The 25,760-nt window shown below is 41.4% G+C and overlaps 1 protein-coding gene and 1 long non-coding RNA gene across 2 annotated transcripts; one reads left to right on the top strand and one right to left on the bottom strand.

Annotated features, from left to right (window-relative positions):
- Positions 1-2,317: 2,317 nt before the first annotated feature.
- Positions 2,318-17,363, top strand: RGCC (regulator of cell cycle). Its single transcript, XM_056555462.1, has 5 exons — positions 2,318-2,476; positions 7,325-7,498; positions 14,717-14,824; positions 15,905-15,967; positions 17,048-17,363. The coding sequence occupies exons 1-5, from the start codon at positions 2,443-2,445 to the stop codon at positions 17,053-17,055; spliced, it is 387 nt and encodes a 128-aa protein (XP_056411437.1). The 5' UTR covers positions 2,318-2,442; the 3' UTR covers positions 17,056-17,363.
- On the bottom strand, positions 13,172-23,388 carry LOC130355389 (uncharacterized). The gene is made up of 3 exons (XR_008888499.1): positions 23,299-23,388; positions 13,928-14,045; positions 13,172-13,732 (listed from the first exon to the last, which is right to left on the bottom strand). It is a non-coding gene; the product is annotated as an uncharacterized LOC130355389 (long non-coding RNA).
- Between the last annotated feature and the right edge of the window lie 2,372 nt (positions 23,389-25,760).

Here is a 25,760-nt window from a genome sequence, read left to right as displayed (position 1 = left end):
CTATTTCTTGTGAAATTGTATTATTCACTTCTTGGTTTAGAGTTCCTGGAAGAGGCAGTTTCCCCGAATGAGAGTTCATTGAAGCTACGTACACACAACACGTGACCTTTCCTTTCATTCTTGTACTTTCCTGCAGCTTAATTCGGTCTAGATGAGTTTCTGCAGACATTTCTATTTGCATGTCTTTTTCTGTATTTATTTCTCGAAAGGATTCACGCTTCACTGAAAAAGCTAATGAAAAGCAAAATGAGAAAAGGGAATGTTTAGTAGCTTTTATACATGGAAATTAATACAAAAACCCTGATATGGGAAAATAAACTAACTTAAAATGTAACTTTTATTTGTTATTCATATAAAATATTATGAATAATATAATATTTTATATGAATAATAAATAAAAGTTGCATTTTAAGGGAGTTTATTTTCCCTTATAGGGATCTTGTGCCCCGGGTTTTTGTATTAATTTAGCTAAAAGGTGGTCCCTGACTCCCTTGGGGAGTTTTGTGGTTGATTTTTATACGTGTATGACTTGGAGCCTTGTGTTTGAATAATATTAGTGGATAAAGTTGTAGACGTATATATGCATCAGGTGTAATTCATATTAGAGCAGCATACGCCCTATGTAATGTTTACTACAAATGCTGCTTTTTTCTAGCTCCTGCTGTGCTTTTCATCCATGTTTTTCTTTTATTTTGCCTCAGGGCATTTATTTTGACTCACCAGTTCACTTACCATCCTTGATATAACCCGCATATACCTGAGGAGAATAGACACATCCTATGTAGATGATGCCTTGCAGCATTTAGAGTCTGTGGCCCCAACATATAAATAGTAAAGTAATGCTGATAAGGTAGGTCACTGAAAATTGTGACTACATGGTAACATATGCACACACACACACATATATATATATATATATATATATATATATATAATATATATATATATATATATATATATATATATATATATATATGTATACTGGCTCCAGAAAGTTAAACAGATTTGTAAATGACTTCTATTAAAAAATCTTAATCCTTTCAGTACTTATGAGCTGCTGAAGTTGAGTTGTTCTTTTCTGTCTAAGTGCTCTCTGATGACACCTGTCTCGGGAAGTGTCCAGAGTAGAAGAAAATCCCCATAGCAAACCTCTTCTTCTCTGTGCAGTTCCCGAGACAAGCAGAGATGTCAGCAGAGAGCACTGTTGTCAGACAGAAAAGAACAACTCAACTTCAGCAGCTGATAATTATTGGAAGGATTAAGATTTTTTTTAATAGAAGTAATTTACAAATCTGTTTAACTTTCTGGAGCCAGTTGATATATATATATATAAAAAAAAAAGTTTTTTCCTAGAATGCCCCTTTAAGACTGGAACTGGTGACGGAGACTAACTAGAGCAGATAAATGCACTTACAATCCCAGTTTTACTTTGTGCATGTGCAGGACAGCACAACCATATGGATACAGGGTAATGGTAATTCATTTCAAGAGCTTTTGGCGCCCTGAGGCTAAGTTTCCACGTGGTTTTTTTTCTGGCAGTTTTTGGATAACTGTTACTGCAGTTTTTGAGCCAAAGCCAGAAGTGTATTCAAAAGGAATAGGACATATAAAGGAAGGACTTATACTTCTCCTCCCTTATGGATCCACTTCTGACTTTGGCTCAAAAACTGCAGTGGCAGATATCCAAAAAATGTCAGAGAAAAAAAACAAGTGGAAACGTAGCCTAAGTCGTACCTGGTAAGTCCATTGCAACCAGTCAGACTCAGGATATGGATTTTCAGATGCCCTTTGGATGTTGGTGCTTTGGGTAGTTTCTTCCATAATGTTTTGACTAGATGTGTTTTGTAAGGATAAGTGAGAGAAGAATGCCATAAAGAAAAATACATACAGACTGTAAGCTGGGTACAAAAAATAGAGGATATGATTTCTGCCAAAAAAAAGTGGTTCTAAGTCCAGACTGACAGGATGCCCAAACCTTTATACAAGCCAAATGTTTTATTCGGTCTACTGTGATAAATTCTGCACATACCTGGTGCCAGAAGTCTGGTGGAGCCCATGCTGCACGTCTTTCTGGCACAATATGGTTCTACACACTATTACAGGTGCAGTATTATGGCTGATCCGTCTGTACACGTCTTTCTAGCAGTATACTGTAGTAAGGCTGAAGGTCTATGTAGTTGTCAGCGCCCTCTAGCGGTAGACGAAAGAAGCCGCAGGCTCCACATCACGGTGACATTCATGAATGGAATATAGTCTGGCCCCGCCCACCTTGACGTCAGCGCCCCCAGCCGCAGAGCATATAAGAAGTAGTGGGCGCTGATCGCTGCAGAGCGGGACGGAGCAGTGCGGGGTTCAGAGCGGAGGAGGCACCGACAAGTGTCCGCTTATTGCTTCACCTGGGATCTGTATAGTACCGGAGGAGAACTGTCACTTACCGCGGGGATGAAGTCACCTAAGGTGAAGAGCTCCCGGAGAGGTGAGTGCGGGGTACACTGCTGCCCGGGGCTACTGATGGCCACTTGTCTCTTATAGGGAGGGCACTGCTTATACTATGGAGATGGTGCCCTGGCATCTGCTCTCTGCTGCCCACCACCCAACCCGTGTGTGATGTGTATATGGTCTGTGCCAACCAGTGACTACAGTCTGCCAGGCATGCCAAGATAGAGTTATCTGATGGTGGGTATCCCATGGCTGGATGGATGTGCCCCTGCACTCTGAAGCTTGTGTCTCTCCATAGTTTTAACCCCTTAAGGACTCTGTTTTTCAGTTTTTGCGTTTTATTTTTTTCCTCCCTTACCTTTAAAAAAAATCATAACTCTTTCAATTTTGCACCTAAAAATCCATATTATGGCTTATTTTTTGTGCCACCAATTCTACTTTGCAGTGTCATTAGTCATTTTACCCAAAAATCTACAGCGAAACGGGGTAAAAAATCATTTTGTGACAGAATTGAAGAAAAAATTCCATTTTGTGACTTTTGGGGGCTTCTTTTTCTACGCAGTGGTTTTTTTGTAAACACGACACCTTATCTTTATTCCGTAGGTCCATACGGTTAAAATGATACCCTACTTATATAGGTTTGGTTTTGTCGTACTTCTTGAAAAATTAGAACTACATGTAGGAAAATGTATACGTTTAAAAAAAATGTCATTTTCTGACCCCTATAACTTTTTTATTTATTTTTCAGCATTTGGGGATGTATGAGGCTAATTTTTTTTGTACTGTTAGCTGAAGTTTTTATCAGTGCTGTTTTTGTTTTGATCACTTTTTATTCATTTTTTTTTAATGGTATAAAAAGTGACCAAAAATATGCTATTTTGGACTTTGGAATTTATGATATATTTTTATAGTTTGGACATTTTTGGACGCAGTGATACCATATATCTTTATATTTATTTTTATTTACATACGGTAGTTGTTTTTTTTTTTTTTTTATGGGAAAAGGGGGGTGATTCTGACTTTTATTAGGGAAGGGATTAAATCACATCTATTAACACTTTTTTTCCCCCCAATGTTATAGCCCACATAGGGGGCTATAACATTGCAGACACTGATTTCCTACACTGATCACTGCCATGCATTCACATGGCATTGATTAGTGTAATCGACTGCTCCTGCCTGGATCTCGGACACGGAGCAGTCATTTGGCCATCGGACACGCAGGAGGCAGGTAGGGATCCTCCTGGTGTCCTGCAAGCTGTTCAGGATGCCACTATGTGACCGTGGTGGGCGCGACTGAGCTACTGGGATGCTTTTGGTTTCACTTCAGACGCACTTTGATCTCCGTGTCTGAAGGGTTAAAACCGGGCATCACCGCAATCGGTGATGGCTGGTATAAGCTGCGGGTCCCGGCGTTAATGGCCGCTGGGACTGACCCAATATGACGCGGGGTCACCACGTGACCCCGTGTTATATCGCGGGAGCTGGCGCAGGACGTAAATATACGTCCTGCGTCATTAGGGAGTTAAAGCATTGTCATGTCCCAGACCTCCAACTACTGACTGTTTAGCAGACTTGTTCTTGTCATGAAGGTTCCCCAGGTATATGATGGGGATGTGTAGTCTAACGGGTTAACCCCATATACTGGGCTGTGGGCATAGTAACCGGTATCTACAGTATAGAGTGATTCTATTGTAGCCAACAATGTGGCACCATCCTAAGCCATGAAAGATTGGTGACTTGGCTAAACCAAATGTGACGGCTGTTCCTTTAACCTTCCTATAGGGATATGTTCTGCTTCCCCCTCCTACCAAGAAATAGCTTGTGCCCATAGCGAAATGTATTGGTGAATGAGGCGATCTCACTGTCTTACCATTGTATTCCTGTACTATCCTACAGGATGCTCATCCTTATCAGATTGTCAAAGCTCTTTATTTGGCTCTTTGTGTAGCTTTAACCTGTCCCTGGAGCGAGGAGCCCGCTCTTCTGTCCCAGCAGATGTGCTATTCAATGTGTCTTGGGAGCTTCCCATAAAGTGCAGAGCTGTGTTTTCCTAAAGAGGCTTTCTCTGCCCTTTGTTCTCAGCCTTCAGCTAATGCCCTATTATGAGGAGTACCCACAGTGGAAGAGATCCCTGGTGCTGCCAAGTCACCCATACAAGTTCTTTTCTAGCCTTATGACTGTTTCAGGCCCAGTCTGGGGAAAGTCTTGAAAACTAATCATAGTCTTAATATGACATGAGCGCAGCCCCGCAGCATTACTGGAACCACTATAGACTGTGACTCACTCTGTGGTTTGTAGGATGTGTGCCTCTTTCGGAAATCTACTATAACCTGGGTCGTATAGTGTCTAGATATGACACTAAATGCCAAGGCTGTAGACTCCTACATACTTCTATTTTAAAATGCATAAAGTGCAAAAAGCAACCAATGTGTTTAGCCTATAAAAGTATGAAGCAAAGGCTCTACCTACAAACTCCCAGGTGTCGACCCAGTCATAGCTGTGCAGTCTATGCTGCTGAATAGCCGCCCTATCACAGCCCCTTAAGATGTTATATTTTATGTCCCCTATTGCTTTACACTATACAAGCTTATGCATTAGCAAAACCAGAGTCTGTATTGCCAGATGCACTGAAGAGACAAAGGAAAAGAGGAGCGCGATCATAGTGTATTAGCATTATAAATGCAGGCAGAGCTTTTTCAATTAAAATGTGCTCACCAGAGTTGGTTATGCTCAGAGCATAACATCTACATCAGCAAATCAGTGGCGGGTCAGCAGCCCTGGAGCATCCGATCATCCAAGGAAGTCGGCAGGCAATAGTAAAATTTAGTAGTTTAAAAAGAATAATCTCCAAAAACAGGCGCTTCTCCAAATAAAAGGTTTTCTTTATTCCATCAAGGTAGACATAAAAGATTAGATTAAAAAGCACTTTCAACGCGTTTCTAGCTTGGACTGAGCTCTTTATCAAGACGTGCACGGTGGCAGCCTGTACTGTTTCTACATCAGACAAGCCGACTTCTGTGTTGGGGTCTATTCACACGCCAGAATTTCCGCTTGCTGAATTCCGCCTCAAATTAAAGCCCATAGACTTCTATGGGATTCCGCACTCCGTATGAATGGCGTTGATTCCATGTGAATAGCCGTGTGAATAGACCCTTAAATGGGCACTGCCACCAAACTTTTTTTGGATATGTTGTAGTACTTATGTACTACAACATATCTCTGAGATATTTCCATTATTTATTTTTTGTTTAAAATCTTTTATTTTACATTTGAAAACCGGCCACTAGGGGTCTCCCTCCTAGTGGCTGGCTGCAGCCTGGTGTGATGTGACTGAATTAGGCCTAATGCTGGCCGGACAATCGGTCCTAATTCAGTCAGCCTGCACTCGCTCCCTGCCTGTCAATTAGACAGGCAGGAGCGAGTGCTGCGAACGCCGGGGCTGCTTGCATTGGCTCACTGTCCTCACACGCAGCCCGTCCCCACCCCTGGCAGGGATATCTTGCTCGGCAGGATGGCGATGCTCCTATGCTCCTCCTCCCTGGTAGAACATGATCTGCTAAACAGGGAGCAGGAGACCCAGGAGCAGCCTGCCATGCTACTGGCAGCTCATGTATGTGTGCTCCCGGCAGGAGCGCAGCATAGATGAGGCGAGGGCTGAAGTCGGCGTCCAGCCTGTTGGGGAAGTCTGCTTCCGGCAGAGCTACGGCCGGCAGCTGAAAAGACATTTATAGGTAGGAAACAATTTTTAAAAGGCAGGGATGGGGTTATGGATAGATTAGCAATAGGTAGGACAGAATTTTTTTTATTTTTTTTTTAAGATGGTGGGAGCTACTCTTTAAGGCTAGGTTCACACTGTGCAATTTCAAGGCAGAATTTCTCCCGGAGATCGAGCCGGCGGCAGTAGGATCGCGCAGACTACATTGCCATTCCCATAGATGGCACTGTATTTCTGAGCAGATGTCCCAAAAGATCCCAGAAATGCATTGCAGTCTATGGGAGCAGAAATGCAGTCTGCTCGGTCCTAGTTCCGCCAGCTCGATCTCTGGCAGAAATTCTGCAGTGTGAACCTAGCCTAAGAGTATGTCTGCTATAGTAGACTATCCTAGAAAGGAACAGAATGTCATTGACAAATCCAAAGGATGCATTCTATTGTAAGCGTAAGGTAGTTATCAGTAAACTTAATTCCATGTGGATAAGTGCAAGATAATGCACCTGGGGCGTAAAAACCCTCAGGCAGAATATAGAATATTTGACACAGTCCTGACCTCAGTATCTGAGGAAAGGGATTTAGGAATAATTATTTCAGAAGACTTAAAGGTAGGAAGACAATGTAATAGAAGAGCAGCAGGAAACGCTAGCAGAATGCTTGGATGTATAGGGAGAGGTATAAGCAGTAGAAAGAGAGAAGTGCTCATGCTGCTGTACAGAACACTGGTGGGGCCTCACTTGGAATATTGTGCGCAGTACTGGAGGCCGTATCTCCAGAAGGATATAGATACTCTAGAGAGAGTTCAGACTTTTAAATATATAAAGGGAATCAACACGGTAAAGGAGAAGAGCATATTTAAAAGAAAAACTACCAAAAGAGGACATAGTCTTAAACCTTTGCCCCTCTAATTTAAAACTAATATCAGGAAGTATTCCTTTACTGAGAGAGTAGTGGATGCATGGAATAGCCTTCCTGCAGAAGTGGTTGCTGCAAATACAGTGAAGGAGTTAAAACATGCATGGGATAAGCATAAGGTTATCCTTCATATAAGATAGGGCCAGGGACTATTGATAGGATTCAGATTATTGGGCAGACTAGATGGGTCAAATGGTTCTTATCTGCCGACGCATGAATATGTTTCTATGTAACTTAAAATGTATGGTTTTCCTTCAGCTACCTTTATTGAAGATGATGATCTCAATGAAGTGCTGTGTGAATTTGATGCCGTCTTAGAAGACTTTTCCTCACCTTTCAACAAGAGACGTTTCCGATATGATGAACATCTGCAGACGATGAAGAGGAGGAGTAGTGCCAGCATCAGCGACAGTGGAATCAGCGACTCAGAAAGTGAGCATCTGTACAGGTGACATTATTGGGGTGAATGGAGAGGTGGCAGGAGGTCCATGGTATAAACTGTCCCTTATGGTCAATGTGCTATATGATTATATGTAAGGACTGAAGAGGAGTATAAACGCTCTCCATCATCCATCTGCTGTGGATTTCTTAGGGAAGCTGCAAAAAAATCTTCATAGTACATGTAGACTTCACTGCTTCATTTTAAGAGATGAACATTGATAATTTAAAAAAAATATATAATTTGACATGTTACAGACTTTAAAATCTGCAAACAGGTACATTTCTTCTTGGAAAGGCATCCGAGTGTAGATAAGTTCTGTGATATCTTAGTCCGAGCAGCATACAGTAGTAGGCAAGTTGCTATTATCTGCGTGAATCCACAGCATTTCCATCTTGTGTGGACAATTTTTTTTTTAATTGTTCTAGTGTTTTTTTTTTTTTCCCTACTGGAATTCTAGGATTAACTTTCGGTTTCTTATGACCTGTAGAGCCAATTCCTCTAGCCTGTCTGTCTATGTTCTTTCCATTAAGAAAAAGGATCATTTAAACTGTTTATCATATCAACAGGGATGTGGAAATCCTATTGTCCGACACCCGGGACATGCAGTTCTGGGCCCGGGCAGGTGAATTTTTCAGGCCTCTAGATCTGCTTCGGGCAAGCAGGGTGGACCTTAAAGCCCCCGACAAGTGCGGCGGCGTTAAGTGTGTATGGAGGGACCTCCTGACTCGAGCCCGCTCCATACACAGCAGTCCCCAACTGATTTCAGTAGCTGGGGGCCGCCGCTAATATAAACATATTTTGTATTGCCGCGTGCGTAATTGTCTGAACTATTAAAATATAACATTATATATCCCGTACGGTGAATGATGTAAATAAAAAAAAAATACCAAACCAAAGAATTGCAATTTTTTTATAACATTCCAGGAAAAAAGTTAAAAAGCGATTAAAAAGTCAGATCAATACCAAAATGGTACCAATACAAACAGATTATAGCACAAAAAATAAGCCCTCATACAGCCCAGTATACGAAAAAGTAAAAAAAAGTTACAGGGGTCAGATTTTTTTTTTTTTAATTAGTAAAAATGTGACAAACTGTACAAATTTGGTATTGCTGTAATCAGGCGACCTAAAGTATCAAAATAACATGTCAGCTTGACCACAAGGTAAATGGCGTAAAAAAAAAAAAAAAGAAAACCACCAAATGTACAAAATGATCTTCTTATTTTATAATTTTTTTTTTTTTTTTTTATTTCAACTTCACCTCACCAATATTTGTTTGTTGTTTGTTTCCGAGCATATGTTATGGAAAAATAAAAGGTATCCTTACAAAGTACAATTGGTCCTGCAAAAAACAAGCAATCGTATGGATCTGTAGATGAAAAAGTTCTGGTTATTATTGCGCGAGGAGGAAAAAACTAAAATTGGCCTAGACAAGTGGATTGTCATGAGGAACAAGTAGATTGTTCTATTGTGTCAATCACTTGGTAGATTACTTTTAAAAAGTAGTTTAAAAAAAATAATAATTCCACACCCCTGTATCAATACTGAAATTCAAAAGGATTCCATACCACTGCCAAGTTGGTAGACTTTTTTTATTTTATTTTTTATTTTCTAGTAATTCTATGGGTATCCAGCTGACATCTTTCCAATATTGATGTACCTTAAAGAAAAACTGTCTTTAGTTGCACCCGTGGGGTTGACACTGATGATAATACTTACCTATGCCCTATCCGTCGCTCTGCTTGTCCGTTATCTGCTTCTTTTTTTTTTTTTTTGTGGCAGGCTTGGTACACAGGTGGCACTCCAGGAGCACCCTGACATTATGGCTGATGCTTGCGCAAGCCTGTTTGCAACTGACTTGAGTAAGGAAGCAGAAGTTGTGAGGACAGTGTGCCACTGGAGTGCCGCTCATGTGCCAAGCCTGCCACCCAAAAAGGAATGGTAAGTCCCATGGTAAGTATTATTTTTATCAGTTTCACCCACATTACAAGGCTGTACCAACAGGTGTGTGGGGGTGATACTGATGACAGATTCCCTAAAAGGGTACTCCAGTGGAAGACTTTTTTTTTTTTTTTTTTTAAATCAACTGGTGCCAGAAAGTTAAAAAAATTTGTTAATTACTTCTATAAAAAAAAAAAAATCTTAATCTGTCAAGTACTTATTAGCTGCTGAATACTACAGAAGAAATATTTTCTTTTTGGAACACAGAGCTCTCTGCTGACATATCTGTCCATTTTAGGAACTGTCCAGAACAGTTTGCCCTACTCTGGACAGTTCTTAAAATAGACAGAGATGTCAGCAGAGAGCACTGTGTTCTAAAAAGAGAAAAAAAATTCCTCTGTAGTATTCAGCAGCTAATAAGTACTGGACGGATTAAGATTTTTTTTTTTTTTAGTAGAAGTAAAACTGGCTCCAGTTGATTTAAATTAATATCTATAAAGTAAAATATTGTGTTCCAAGATAAAGGGCTACATGACAACGTGATAAAGTGTTTCTCTTGATAAAGAATAAACATAACTGAATCCACACCCTAGAAGAAACAAAAGTGCTATAGAAACCTCATTTTTAGATATTGGATATGAACTTGCTGACAAGGGTCCTGTCTGGTGCTCTGCATTGTGAAATGCTCAACCTTGTGGCTAGGTCTTGTGTCTTGTGTCTGGCTTCAGCTATAAAATAAAACTCCAGTCTGGAAAAGAAGTCAAGAAGTGATAGTCCTATTCGGATTGCCTGCTTTCATGACTCTTCATGCCGCCCTTGGAAGCTTTATATCATTTTAGCTCCATCATGTTATAATATATGTAGCCAGTTATCAGCCTAGAATCCCCCTCCGAATCAGCCAACATGGAGGTAAGAGGTAGACAAAAGACAAAAGGCTTGTGCAGGGAAAATATATTGGGGAGATTTATCAAAGTTGTCTATTTTCCGCATCAATATAGACAAACCTACAGAGCGTAAGGCCGGTCTATTGTGCGCCTAATAAGTCGCACAGCTGTTGATAAATTCTGCACGCAGACTTCAGGATCTATGATTTGTACTGTATTTACATCTAAATATGGTCTGACATTTCAGCGTACTTTCGCCCGATGCGTCTTTTCACCGAAAAGTCGCCATTGATAAATTCAGCACCATTTTTCCGTCTAAAATAGACTAGAATGCATCATGTTCTAAAAATCTTCTAAAGAGAGTCTCAAAAGTCGCACGTATTTAGACTGTGACTTTCTGTGCGACAATTTTAGACAGGGAAAAAGTCTAAATCCTTTGATAAATCTCCCCCATTGTGTTTTCTTTCTGGTGAATGGCAACCATTGGCCACATAGATCAGTGAATTCTGCTGTATTTTTTTTTTTTTTTTTTTTTGTGTGCAATCTGCAGTCTACCCTATGGCCACCATATTGAATTACTTGGTCTATGTACTATTTGTTTTTGTAGTCATCCAGTTCTCCTTTCCCTGGTTACAGGTTTGCTTCTTACCGTAGCTCACAGACTATGTCAGGGTGCATTCACACCACGTTTTTGCAATACAGTTCCCGTGTATGTTTTCTATGTGAAAACCGCATGGAACCACATTGAAAACCGTATGCATTGACTTTCCATTGAAAACCGTATACCAAAAGATGCATCAGGTTGTGTCCATTTTGCATCCAGTGCGGTTTTGTCAGGTTTTTTTTTTCCCATAGTCTACCACGGTTTTTGGTCCCGGTGTAATTAAACCGTATACGCTTTTTTTTAACATGGTAGTCAATGGGAACTGTACAGAACCATAGGTGCATACGGTTCCATCCGGCTTTCACCATACGGTTCTTGACTTTGCACAGTTTTTTTTTCTTGGAATTTCAATCAAACAAGTGAAACTTTATTCAAAATGGAGTGAAAAGTTAAAACGTATACGTTTTTTTCTTAAACGCATGCAACCGGAAATTTTTCAAACCGTATACGGTTTTTAACTGTGTACGTGTTGAAATTTGTACACGCGTTTTTCATCAAAAACCTGATACGGAAACTGTATTGCAAAAAACGTGGTGTGAAGGCACCCTCATACAGGTAGATCCTCAGCGGTCTTGTCTACACAAGGATCAGCAGGTTGGAGTATGGCATCTTTCATCACATGGTTATTATTCAGTCTTTTATGACTTGTCTCTGTTCTGGAGGGACATGAGGAGAACGGTGTCTGCCTCCTATATATTCATGATCTGAATTAGCTTTTTGGCTCTTGATAAAGAGTAACGTATTTACACCACCTAAAAATATAAACAATTCTGTCTGGATCGGACAAGTGAATTGTTGCTAGGTCTCCATAAGGGTGGGTTCACACACCTCAGATTGGTTGCATACATTTCTGCAGCAAGTGCATATACATTTTACAAAATGCATACAGATGAATGGGACACGCTCAAACTTCTGTATCAAGTCGGCCATTTGTGAACAATACCCTTGTGTTGGAGACGTCCTTAGAAGTAGCACATGTTGTGGATCCTTGTAACTGTCGGTGACACGTGCAGCGTCTGCCACGCATGTGCATGGTAACCCACAGGAAATGTTTTGGCTTTGCTTTGTTCTAGTTGTCATGTCAGCTGTTGTTTGTATATTGGCGTAATGTCTTTTTTGCATCTGTAAGCTTCAATATGTTGTATGTAAATAAAATAACAGATCATAGTTCCCTTTGTGGTTTATACTGTTCTGGTTAATCGGGTGGGGTTTTTCTGGGTACACTTATATACATTTTAGATAGCATTTATACACAGATCCTGGGCAATGTATTCTTCTATATAAACTCTACTCTTTATCCTTCTGCAGACATGTTAATAGCCTTTAAAAATAAAAGCCATTTTCTTTGCATGCAAAGTAAAAACTGTATAATTCGAAGGGCATACATACCATAGGGGCTGCCCACATCTGGAGAAAGTGGACCCGGCCAAGGTTGGCTTAATCTGCGTTGAGAACCTAGGCCGGGATCCACTCTCTATAGACCATACTGTACAATGTTTGCAAACAAGAGTATGGGACATTAATCCAAGATCATGGTACTTGTTTGCTTTGTCTCCTCTTCAAGTCCTCTAGTACTACTTGATTAGGGGTGGGGCTTCCTTAAAAAGGTACTCCGCCCCTAGACATCTTATGCCCTATCCAAAGGATAGGGGATAAGATGTCTGATCGCAGGGATCCTGCTGCTGGGGACCCCCCTCAATCTTTCCTGCAGCACCCGCTTATCATCAGCTGCCCGGAGCGAAGATCGCTCCGGGCAGCTGATGACAAGCGGGTGCTGCAAGAGAGATGGGGGCGGGGAAAGATGATCAGACATCTAGGGGCAAAGTACTCCTTTAACCAGCTGTAAGTCCCTTTCATCCATGTAAACATCTATAAGATACCTACAACACAGATGAAAAATGTGTTTAACCATTACCTTACCGGCCAGTGTTGGAAAACATTGGTGGCTGCAGTATTATCGTCTACGGTAGAGATGAGTGAACTTCCAGTAATTCGATTCATTACAAACTTCTCGGCTCAGCAGTTGCTTACTTTATCCTGCAGAAAGTAGTTCAGCTTTCAGGTGCTCCAGTAGGATGCAAAAGGTGGATACAGTCCTGAGAGAGAGTCTCCTAAGACTGTATCCACCTTTTCCAGCCCACCGGAGAACCTGAAATCTGAACTAATTTTTGCAGGCTAAAGTCAGCAACTGCTGAGCCGAGAAGTTTTTGACTAATCGAATTACTGGAAGTTCTCTCATCTCTAGTCTACGGCCATACACTACATAAAATGTTTCAAAGTATGTTGGAGCATAGAAACTGAGTTTCCATAATGCCCACACTTGAACAAACCCAGGTTCAGCTTCTTCATGTCTGAAGTCTCAAAATAAATCTAATTACAACTGTAGAAATATTTCCTAACTTGTGGCGAGGCTTTTACTGCGCCTCTGTGGTGGCCGTATGTAGAGGCTCCTTCGTGCTTTGCCAACTTCTGAATGGGAATATACAGTGTCTCCACTCCACAAAAACAATGGTTTTTACCATGGGGAGGTTGTAAATGATTTAATAGAACAGATAATATGAAGACATATTCACAGAGCAAAAGATAAACACGACTTTAAACCAATAGGAAAGTTCTGAAGCTGGAAAACAAACTGGTGATATTCTGGCTGCTCTATCGTAAGCTGGATGTCGATAACTTGCAGTATCTCTTGTTGTGACCTATGTAGAAAGATAGGTCCATTTGCTTTGGCTGTGCTGGAATAGGGACAAGGGCAGTGACTGAAAAGTCAATACACAATATGTGCAAACATTATCTTCTAGAAAGATCTTTAACCTGTTTGGGATACATTGCGCAGGATAGGCAAACATTGGGGGTTGGGTTTAATAGTGATGTGTTGTATGTATTAATTTGGAGGAAATAAACTATAAATAAAGTAATAACGTGCTTACCACCAAGAAACGAACCTCCACATATAAGGCTGGTCATTTCCTTGGTGATGAAATCCCTGAGGTTTTGGTAGTCTGAAGTCTAGAAACCTTGACTGTTATGTTATTCCTAATGCAAAACCTGAGAAGAGGGATATACATTAAACCAAAAAGTATCATGGACGCACGAACCAGCCCACAAAATTTTAAAAATTTGCTTTGCCTGGAATGTACTATTAAAGCATTATAACTGGGAAAAAAAAAATTATATAATCAAAAAACAGCACTCCCAAGGGTAAAAAGTATAGGTGCTTGGTGCAAGCTACTGAAGAGGAACTAAGTCCAAAGGTTCCAAGGCTTCCCTAAAAAATACAAAACAAGTGCAGCACTCCGTTTTCATTGAAAAAAGTGAATTTATTCCATCAGAAAATGTGACAAAGCCGCGACGTTTCGATCCTAGAGAGGATCGAAATGTCGCTTGAGAAAGATCCTGGAGAGGGTCGAAAGGTCGCTGCTTTGTCACATTTTCTGATGGAATAAATTCACTTTTTTTCACTGAAAACAGAGTGCTGCACTGGTTTTGTTGTGTGTGTGTGTGTGTGTGTGTGTGTGTGTGTGTGTGTGTGTGTGTGTATATATATATATATATACACACATATATATATATATATATATATTACACGGTATGTTAATGAATTGATAAATCTTTTCATACCTTGCAAATGTATAATTTTCCTGCCTTTTCATCAACTTTTTGAGCTATATTGTTTAAATATACAAACTTTTTTACTTAGTGTTGTTTTTCTGTTACAGGTGCAGATTCACTCTGTAGAAACAGTTTTAGTTTCAGTGATGAAAAGCTAAATTCTCCAACACTGTCTTCTCCAACCCTCTCCTCTCCAGCAGAGACTCCACGAAAAGGTAATACGTGAGTTCAGACTTTCTATTGGTACAGAGCGGACGTTTGTATTGAAATTTTTAGCACAAAACTTGAACTTGCTGAGTTTCCATCACATTTGGGCTGAACATCGCTGGTGTACACTGTGATGTGACTAGAGAGTATACTGCAAAGGGCCTGTAGAATTGTATTGGCTGAATATAGTCTGAGGGTTTTTTTTGTTTTGTTTTTTTGGTGGGACTTAAAAGCATAAGTGTGTGGTTTTGGAGCCCCACATAACTGAATGCAGACACTAGTAGACTTTTTCATCCACTAAAGTCAGAAGGCCCACAACAGGTACACGGATATATGCCGGCATACATTTTTCTGGTATTCTAACATATGCCAGTGATCCAGCCTTCACTATACATATAATGTAAAGAGTACCTGTCATCAAGCCATATTTTCTAAACTAACTCAGATTATATTCACTAACTACTCCTGACACCCCTCCTGCCCTAAAAAAAACAAAAAAAATAGAGGGTCCAGCATTTCGTTGCAAGCAGCTTTATTGAAGATACATCACACCATAAAAACGACAGTCAGACATGTTTCGAGCGCATGCGCTCGAAACATGTCTGTCGTTTTTATGGTGTGATGTATCTTCAATAAAGCTGCTTGCAACGAAGTGCTGGACCCTCCGTACATTCTTTCCTCAACATTGGATGCCTTGCTGGGCACCGGTCCATGCACTGGATATTAGGGAGGGTGAGCTGGATTATTCATTTGTTTGTTGCAACGTCACTGAAGCCTCACCATGCCTGGCACGCACTTCCTAAGTTTGGGCTTCTGCAAGTCCGGGTGGAGCCCAAATGAACTGTTTGGGAAATGAACAGAGCCACCTAGTGGCCATTTTTTCAATCACATTAAAAACATATAAAGGTTGAGAATTTTAACAGCAAGTAAATAGCAGTGTCTTATAATAACATAAGGAACACTATGTTAAAAGTTTAGTTCGGTGTCAGTTACTCTTTAAATAATAGGTGGTTGTGACTACTTACAGTGTTTTGTAGTCTGTAATCTGTAGGTGTTTGCATTGTAATAAGAATGTCTTCTACCCACAGCTAAACTTGGGGATACAAAAGAACTGGAAGATTTCATTGCAGATCTTGACAGAACACTTGCAAGTAAGTTAAATGATATTTAGCCTTGTCTGCACATTACCACAATAGTCCATCCCCCCCCCCCCCCCCCCCTGTGTCCCATGTTGCATTCGTATAAAAAGGCAATAAAATGTTCTTATGAAGTATATTGGAAAGGTTGATGTTTTGGCAGAATGTACAACATGTAACAAGTTTTTCAATCTGATCGTGCCCATTTAAAGGGGTATTCCAGGAAAACTTTTATATATATCTCAACTGGCTCCAAAAAGTTAAACAGATTTGTAAATTACTTCTATTAAAAAATCTTAATCCTTTCAATAATTATCAGCTGCTGAAGTTGAGTTCTTTTCTGTCTGGCAACAGTGCTCTCTGCAGACATCTCTGCTTGTCTCGGGAACTGCACAGAGTAGAAGAGGTTTGCTATGGAGATTTGCTTGTAAACTGGGCGGTTCCCGAGACAGGTGTCATCAGAGAGCTCTTAGACAGAAAAGAACAACTCAACTTCAGCAGCTCATAAGTACTGAAAGGATTAAGATTTTTTAATAGAAGTAATTTACAAATCTGTTTAACTTTTTGGAGCCAGTTGGTGTGTGTATATGTATATATATATAAAAAAAAATTTTCCTGGATAACCCCTTTAACAATCTAATGGCTTGTCCTGTTACTGAATGCTTACACACTCACCCTCCATTGGCTTTTGAAACTTCATACCCCAGAAGAACGTATTGCTGCAAATTATCTGCATGGTGTAGACCAGTGGTCTCCAACCCGTGGACCTCCAGATGTTGCAAAACTACAACTCCCAGCATGCCCGGACAGCCAAAGGCTGTCCGGGCATGCTGGGAGTTGTAGTTTTGCAACAGCTGCAGGTCCGCAGGTTGGAGACCACTGGTGTAGACTATTGCTGGTGTGACAGAAGGTGTCTTTGTCACAAGCCTTCAGATTCCCATGTACTCTGAGGTCATCCAAGTGTAATTTCCTCTGTAAAGGTTTAGCGCTGCACCTGCCCGTGACTGCTGGCTTCTCATGTATCCTACAATGTGAACGCACCTCTACAGTATATTTCCATCATATGTTCACTTCTGTCTTTCTTTCCTCTCGCAGGCATGTGACGCACTGTATGACTGGTCATACCATGTGATGTCTGTAATGACACCGGACACTGTCGGTCCCCATGAAGTAGCGTTACATATAGCACAGTATCTACATACTGCTGTCACTCCAGCATATGAACCTGCTGCATGGCTGTAGAACTGAGATTTGTTTTTAATACTTTAAGATACAGTTGACTGTACATTTACCTACACATTGCTTTATTGTAATTTAAAATGCTTTTATGATAAAATAATTTGTAATGTTATAGTTGAGACAAATGGAATGAAGCTTTTTCTCATATAATATATTTTTGTATACAAATAAATCGCTGTCTGGATTGTATTTCTTTACATGGAACGATGAGCAAATGTAGTTACCTGAAGTAGCTGACGGTCACTGCAATAGTCTTTATTGATTTGACATGGAGATGAATACATGTAGTGAGTGGGGAAGCCAAAGTAATGGTCAGATTAGGAGCCTCAGTCATTAAAGCCCCATCGACTACCCTACACTCACATAATACATACAGCAGCCCCCCCCCCCCCCCCCCCAAGCACTTTAGATGGAAATAAAGGAACTTAGAATCACCCAAAATAAGATTATGGTGTTCAGAGTATCAGAGGTCACATTGGTACTGTTTAACTTTTTCAGTTCCAGCAAAATAGGAACATGTTTGACCTTCACTATTTAAATCCTTTGGCCCTCATTTACTATTGCAAACCCGACATGTTTTGTCGGGTTGGGCGCCAGATTCTGTCGCATTGTGCCAGAAATTCTGTCTGCGCCAGAATTGAAATAACCCCGATTAACTCTCCATTTTTGCTAAGAAAACTGAAAAGGGGCGTGGTCGCCAGGAAAAGGGGCATGGTCTCCGAAAAGGGACATGTTCCCGACATTTTCACATAAACCCAACATATTTACTAAGGTTTCCACATAAAGTATGGTGGATTTGAGCTGAGAAAAACTCTACAGATCAGAGCATGTGTAACAAAAAAAAAAAAGTGTAGGGAAAGTGGAAAATGTAGGAAAACCTTAGTAAATACTGTGGGAAATAAATTGTAGGGAAATAAAACCCACAAAGAAACCTACACAACACTCTTAGTAAATGCAATGGAAAATAAATCCTACACTCCACTCTTAGTAAATGAGGGCCTTTTATGTTTAATATCCTGGTCATGCTCAAACTCCAGGAACAAGCTGAAGCAAATCCTGTTTTCCGATACAGATCTAATAATGTAAACGGCGTAAATTGTTGTAAAACTGCAGCACACACTGGGCTATAGAGATGGAAAGTAAAATAAATAAAATCCAGCACATACAATAACATAGCTGTACCAGAACCATGTTGTGGAGAACCCTCAATTTTGGTGGACACTACCTTTTAAAAAAAAAGACTTTTTAGCGTAAAAAAATCATATACTGTTGGGGTGGGGGGGGGAGAATAGAAAAAAAAAACATGCTTGACCCCTTAAGCACCGAGCCCTTTTTCACCTTAAGGACCGGAGCGTTTTTTGCAATTCTGACCACTGTCACTTTAAACATTAATAACTCTGGAATGCTTTTAGTTATCATTCTGATTCCGAGATTGTTTTTTCGTGACATATTCTACTTTAACTTAGTGGTAAAATGTTATGGTAACTTGCATCCTTTCTTGGTGAAAAATCCCCAAATTTGATGAAAAAAATTAAAATTTTGCATTTTTCTAACTTTGAAGCTCTCTGCTTGTAAGGAAAATGGATATTCAAAATAATTTTTTTGGGGTTCACATATACAATATGTCTACTTTATGTTTGCATCATAAAATTTATGAGTTTTTACTTTTGGAAGACACCAGAGGGCTCCAAAGTTCAGCAGCAATTTTGAAATTTTTCACAAAATTTTCAAACTCGCTATTTTTCATGGACCAGTTCAGGTTTGAAGTGGATTTGAAGGGTCTTCATAGTAGAAATACCCCATAAAAGGCCCCATTATAAAAACTACACCCCCCAAAGTATTCAAAATGACATTCAGTAAGTGTATTAACCCTTTAGGTGTTTCACAGGAATAGCAGCAAAGTGAAGGAGATAATTCAAAATCTTCATTTTTTTACATTCGCATGTTCTTGTAGACCCAATTTTTGAATTTTGCAATAGGTAGAAAGGAGAAAATGTATACTTGTATTTGAAACCCAATTTCTCTCGAGTAAGCACATACCTCATATGTCTATGTTAATTGTTCGGCGGGTGCAGTAGAGGGCTCAGAAGGGAAGGAGCGACAAATGGTTTTTGGGGGGCATGTCACCTTTAGGAAGCCCCTATGGTGCCAGGACAGCAAAAAAAAAAACATGGCATACCATTTTGGAAACTAGACCCCTCAGGGAACGTAACAAGGGGTAAAGTGAACCTTAATACCCTACAGGTGTTTCACGACTTTTGTATATGTAAAAAAATAAAATTTTTACCTAAAATGCTTGGTTTCCCCAAAATTTTACATTTTTAAAAAGGGTAATAGCAGAAAATACCCCCCAAAATTTGAAACCCAATTTCTCCCGATTCAGAAAACACCCCAAATGGGGGTGAAAATTGCTCTGCTGGCGCACTACAGGTCTCAGAAGAGGAGTCACATTTGGCTTTTTGAAAGCAAATTTTGCTCTGGGGCCATGCCGCATTTAGGAAGCCCCTATGGTGCCAGGACAGCAAAAAAAAAAAAACACATGGCATACCATTTTGGAAACTAGACCCCTCGGGACGTAACAAGGTAATGTGGACCTTAATACCCTACAGGTGTTTCACGACTTTTGCATATGTGAAAAAAATTGTTGTTTTTTTTTTTACCTAAAATGCTTATTTTCCCAAAAATTTAACATTTTTAAAAAGGGTAATAGCAGAAAATACCCCCCATAATTTGAAGCCCAATTTCTCCCGAGTACCGCGATACCCCATATGTGGCCCTAAACTGTTGCCTTGAAATACGACAGGGCTCCAAAGTGAGAGCGCCATGCGCATTTGAGGCCTAAATTAGGGACTTGCATAGGGGTGGACATAGGTGTATTCTACGCCAGTGATTCCCAAACAGGTCGCCTCCAGCTGTTGTAAAACTCCCAGCATGCCTAGATAGATAGTGGCTATCTGGCAATACTGGGAATAGTTGTTTTGCAACAGCTGGAGGCTCCGTTCTAGAAACAGTGGCGTACCAGATGTTTGTCATTTTTATTGGGGAGGGGGGCTGTGTAGGGTTTTGTGTATATGTAGTGTTTTTTACTTTTTATTTTATTGTGTGTTAGTGTAGTGTAGTGTTTTTAGGATACAGTCGCACGGGCGGGGGTTCACAGTAGTTTCTCGCTGGCAGCTTGAGCTGCAGCAGAAAATTTGCCGCAGCTCAAACTTGCAGCCGGATACTTACTGTAATCCTCCGCCCATGTGAGTGTACCCTGTACGTTCACATTGGGGGGGGGGGGGAGAAACATCCAGCTGTTGCAAAACTACAACTCCCAGCATGTACGGTCTATCAGTGCATGCTGGGAGTTGTAGTTTTGCAACAGATGGAGACACACAGGTTGTGAAACACCGAGTTTGGTAACAAACTCAGTGTTTTGCAACCAGTGTACCTTCAGCTGTTGCGAAAGCTACAACCCCCAGCATGTACGGACAGCGGAAGGGCATGCTGGGTCTTGTAGTTATGCAACAGCCGGAGGCATACTACATTGGCTGGGGATTGTAGTTATGCAACAACTGGAGACACACTGGTTTGCTACTTAACTCAGTGTGCCTTCAGCTGTTGCAAAACTACAACTCTCAGCAGTCACCGACAGCCAACGGGCATGCTGGGAGTTGTAGTTATGCAACCACCAGATGCACCACTACAACTCCCAGCATGCACTTTAGCTGATTGTGCAAGCTGGGAGTTGTAGTTATACAACAGCTGAAGGTACACTTTTCCATAGAAAGAATGTGCCTCCAGCTGTTGCAAAACTACAAGTCCCAGCATGCCCATAAGGGCATGCTGGGAGTTGTGGTGGTCTGCCTCCTGCTGTTGCATAACTACAGCTCCCAGCATGCCCTGTCACTCACCTCCTGCTGCTGCTCAGGGAACAGGTCAGTCCCGCCGTCGCTCCTGGGGCCCCGATCCCAACAGGGATGCCGGGGATCGGGGTCCCCAGCACCCGGGGTCTTCTGCCCGCACCCGCTCACGTCCTCCGGAAGAGGAGCGGGTTGCGGGAGTGACACCCGCAGCAGGCGCCCTGATTGGTCGGCCGGGAATCCGGCCGACGAATCAGGGCGATCGTGAGGTGGCACCAGTGCCACCTCACCCCTGCTGGCTCTGGCTGTACAAGGGGGGACATAATGACCCCCCCTGGGCGATATGCCGGGATGCCTGCTGAACAATTTCAGCAGGCATCCGGCCCCGGCTCCCCTCCGGCTAGCGGCGGGGGCCGGAAATGCTCAGGGCGTATCCATACGCCCTCGGTCCTTAAGGACTTGGAAACGGGGGCGTATGGATACGCCCTATGTCCTTAAGGGGTTAAAGGGGTACTCCGCTGCTCAACGTTTGGAACAAACAGTTTCATACACTGGAGCCGGTGCCGGGAGCTTGTGATGACATAGCCCCGCCCCCTCATGATGTCACACCCCACCCCTTAATGCAAGTCTATGGGAGGGGACAAGACGGCTGTCATGCCCCCTCCCATAGACTTGCATTGAGGGGACTGGGTGTGATGTCATGATTGGGCAGGGCTCTGTCGTCATGAGTTCCCGGCACCGGCTCCAGCATTTGGAACAGTTGCAATGACATGCAATGCAAAGACTTCTTTCCTTTTTATCTGCTTTCAGGTCTGATTTTTATATTTACTTGCCACAGGTGAGTTTAAAGGAGCATCACATGAAAGGGTGCCAATAATTTTGTCCAGCCTATTTTTGGAGTTTGGTGTGACATCATGTCCAATTTGCTTTTTTCCCTCCCTTTTTTGGTTTAGTTCCAACACACACAAAGGGAATAAGCATGTATATAGCAAAACATGTGTTACTGCAATCCTTTTTTGTGAGAAATACTTCATTTTCTAGAAATATTTCAGGGGTGCCAACATTTACGGCCATGACTGTATAAATAAATATATATGTACAAGTGTGTATATGTTTTTATTTGCTGAGAAGCACAGGATGTGCAAGATGTAGATGTGCGACCATGTCTGTCATTCTACATTGATGTGCTACAGGCATCTGGATCTGGTGTAAAATTTATATATTTTCCCCTCGAATCAATGCTTAGATTGCAAATTCCTTTCCTACAGATTCCTTTACAAAAAAAAGTTCTATTCTTCTGTAATAAAATGCAGATAGAGCTAGAGAAGGGATCCGTAGGCTTTTATGGGTGACATTCTATATACCATATTTTTCGTCATATAAGATGCTCCGGCATATAAGACGCACCCAATTTTAAAGGAGGAAAATCTAGAAAAAAAAGATTCTGAACCAAATACAATGTAAAGTATAAGACAGTGATCTACAACCTGCGGACCTCCAGATGTTGCAAAACTACAACTCCCAACATGCCCGGACAGCCGTTGGCTGTCCGGCCATGCCAGGAGTTGTAGTTTTGCAACATCTGGAGGTCCGCAGGTTGAAGACCACTGGTATAGGAGGTAATACTCACGTGTCCCTGCCGCTCCGGACCCGTCACCGCTGCCCTGGATGTCGCCCTCCACCGCTGTCGCTGCATCCCCGGGGTGTCCCTGTCGCTCCGGAACATCTCTGCTGCCCGGTATCCTCACTCTCTGTCGCCGCCATCACTTTGCTACGCACGCCGCTCCTATTGTATGACGGGACGGCGTGCGCGACGACGTCATGATGACGAAGAAGGAGAGCGCTGGCCATGCAGGGGATCCCGGCACGGAGCAGTCATTCGCTGATCGGACACCGAGGAGGCAGGTAAGGTCCCTCCCGGTGTCCTGTAAGCTGTTCGGGACTCTGCGATTTCACCGCGACGGTCCCGAACAGCCGGGTTAGTGTCACTTTCGCTTCAGACGCGGCGGTCAGCTTTGATCGCCGCGTCTGAAGGGTTAATACAGTCCTGTAATAATGATGTCCTGTATTAGCCACGGGTCCCGGCCGTTGATGGCCGCAGGGACCGCCGCAATAGGACAAATGTGTAATTGCCGTATAAGACGCACCAACTTTTCCCCCCCAGTTTTGGGGAAGAAAAAGTGCGTCTTATACGGTGAAAAATACGGTAGCTCCTTATAACTCAAACCTTGTATTGAGCTATTATAGATAATACACATGTACCTGAGAGGTGTGAAAAGTAGTGACTATCATGTCCCATGCATTGTGCTAGTGTGTAATGCTGTGTAAAACAGACTATGGGGGAGATTTATCAAAACCTGTGCAAAGGATAAGTTGCTAAGTAGCCCATAGCAACCAATCAGATCGCTTCTCTCATTTTGCAGAGGCCTTGTTAAAAATGAAAGAAGCAAGATGATTGGTTGCTATGGGCAACTGGGCAACTTTTCCTCTGGACAGGATTTGATAAATCTCCCCCTATAGTTGTAAAAATTAATTCCCCCAAAGTTTTCTTTTACAGCTAGAAAACTAGTCTTATAAAGGGGGAGAAATATCTCTCATGATAAGAACTATGGGGGAGATTTATCAAAACCTGTCCAGAGGAAAAGTTGCTGAGTTGCCCATAGCAACCAATCAGATCGCTTCTTTCATTTTTGAAAAGGCCTCTGAAAAATGAAAGCAGCGATCTGATTGGTTGCTATGGGCAACTCAGCAGCTCTTCCTCTGGACAAGTTTTGATGAATCTCTCTCTATTTCTTTCACATACATTAATATTGTGGGAAATATTATGTATTTGCATTGCCCCACCTGGAAAACAATACAGTATAGTGATAATGGTGTCACCAATGATTTTATATTGTTAAAACTATCCACATTATTACATTGAGACCACCATATATCTTCTCTACATTTCACTAGCCTATCTGAGGAATATATGTCTGGGAAGATGCTGGATACAATCATTTTTATCGTTTTTCTTCCACACATTACACAATGGAGACCAACACATCCCTGATCAGGAACACACACATCTAGCCTTGGGAGGTTTTCCCATAATAAAGCCATGCTTGGATTATGATCCATTTATGCCATGGAACATTTATTTCCACTTTGTTTCCCAGGCTAGAAGAACAATCCAGACATTTGTGCCATGATTTCTTTTGACTGTGAAGCTTGTCTTTGTTTAGCCATGAAGTATTGCTGCCATTTGCCCTGACACTTTGACTCTTATTACAAATTCATCCCAAACTGGCTGCATCAGATATCAACTGGAACATTTGTAGAACTTTTCCACTTTTAGCAGCTAAATGCCTCATAAAGGACAATACAATATTGAAGTGAAGTGGGAGATGTTGTTTTAGTTGGAATTCCTGAATTAGCTATACATATCTATGGAGAGGTTTTGTCTTTAGAAGGACTGGCCCCAAGAAGGCCCATTTGGGAAGTATGGATACATTTTACATATAGGGTATAAATAAATGCAAGTTAGTTTCCATAGTTACATCGAGGCCTAAGTGATCTGATTTACTCACAGTACTTAAGGTGCTCATACACTTTATGCTAAAGCTGGCCCTCCACCTTCAAGAGTTCGGACAACTGTCTAAGGTGTATGGTGGCTTCCAGACTCTTCAGCGACAGATGAGAGAAGGGTCGGGTGTTTTGGATTTTTACTGTTCTGACCCTATTGGTCTAGAAATGTTATGCCAGCGCTAGTGCTGTCTGGTTATAGCTTACCCCTCCCTGTAGATATAGTCCTTGATATAGTAGTAGTGGTTGCAGGGACTCTGATCTCAACTAGACCCATTTGTTTAAGGAGACCATTGGCTGCAATGAAGCATAACATAACAGCCCTGTAAGAGGTGGTCAGAGTGATACCGCAAATACATACTATTCTATGTCACATAATTATATGGCTCTATACAAATTAATATTTCATTAATGGGGCACATATACATTGTAATGTCATAATACTTGGTGACATGTGTCACTTATAGTTAGAGAGTAGTCCCAACTGTTCCCCAGATCTCACCAGCTTTGGGTTATACTCTAAGGACATCTCTCAGAAGGTGGATGGTCATTCCTATTAGATAAATGTTGGTCAAACATAGTGATTGTGGCAGGATCAGCAAACTATTCAATGTGTAGGGATGTCTCCTGATTCCTTCAAAAAGAGATTTTTCAGTTGTTTTTCAACATGGCTGATCTTTCGCTCCCAAAGAAGAGTGGTGTATTTGTTCTTTCTTATTGAAAAAGCAAACAAGCAAACAAAAAAACATGCATTGAACTGTATAAAATGACAACAATATTAAAGCTTAACAATTAGAAAGTATGAAAACATAACGTTATTGAAGTATGGCACTCTATAGCTTGCCATATACAGTACATCAAAAAGCCATCAGTGAACAGCTATCTTTCCTCATCCCTTGGTCCCTGAAAACAAAAGGGTCGGGCGACTAAAATACCTCCACATTTATTCCCCCCCCCCCCCCCCCCCCCCCCCCCCCAATATATGCCATTGGGGACAGTCGGTATGTCGCCATCAGAGGAGAAAGGAATTGTGCCTCCAGCTCTTCCAGGAGAAAAAAATGTGCTTGTAATATTAAAACTCTAAATTTTATTGATATGTTTTAAAAATGAAAAAAGGTGGACATGAATCATAAAAGAAAAGCGAAACCACAACGCGAGGG

The sequence above is a fragment of the Hyla sarda genome, chromosome 2 (genome assembly GCF_029499605.1).
Source record: "Hyla sarda isolate aHylSar1 chromosome 2, aHylSar1.hap1, whole genome shotgun sequence".
Classification (NCBI taxonomy): Eukaryota; Metazoa; Chordata; class Amphibia; order Anura; family Hylidae; genus Hyla; species Hyla sarda.
The sequence above is the reverse complement of the archived record's forward strand: the minus strand, read 5'-3'. Positions and strand labels throughout refer to the sequence as shown.

Coding starts and splice junctions, on each gene's coding strand:
- RGCC (XM_056555462.1), top strand. CDS start 2,443: ATGAAGTCACCTAAGGTGAAGAGCTCCCGGAGAG. Junction 2,477..7,324: donor GGTGAAGAGCTCCCGGAGAG/GTGAGTGCGGGG, acceptor GTTTTCCTTCAG/CTACCTTTATTGAAGATGAT. Junction 14,825..15,904: donor AGCAGAGACTCCACGAAAAG/GTAATACGTGAG, acceptor TTCTACCCACAG/CTAAACTTGGGGATACAAAA.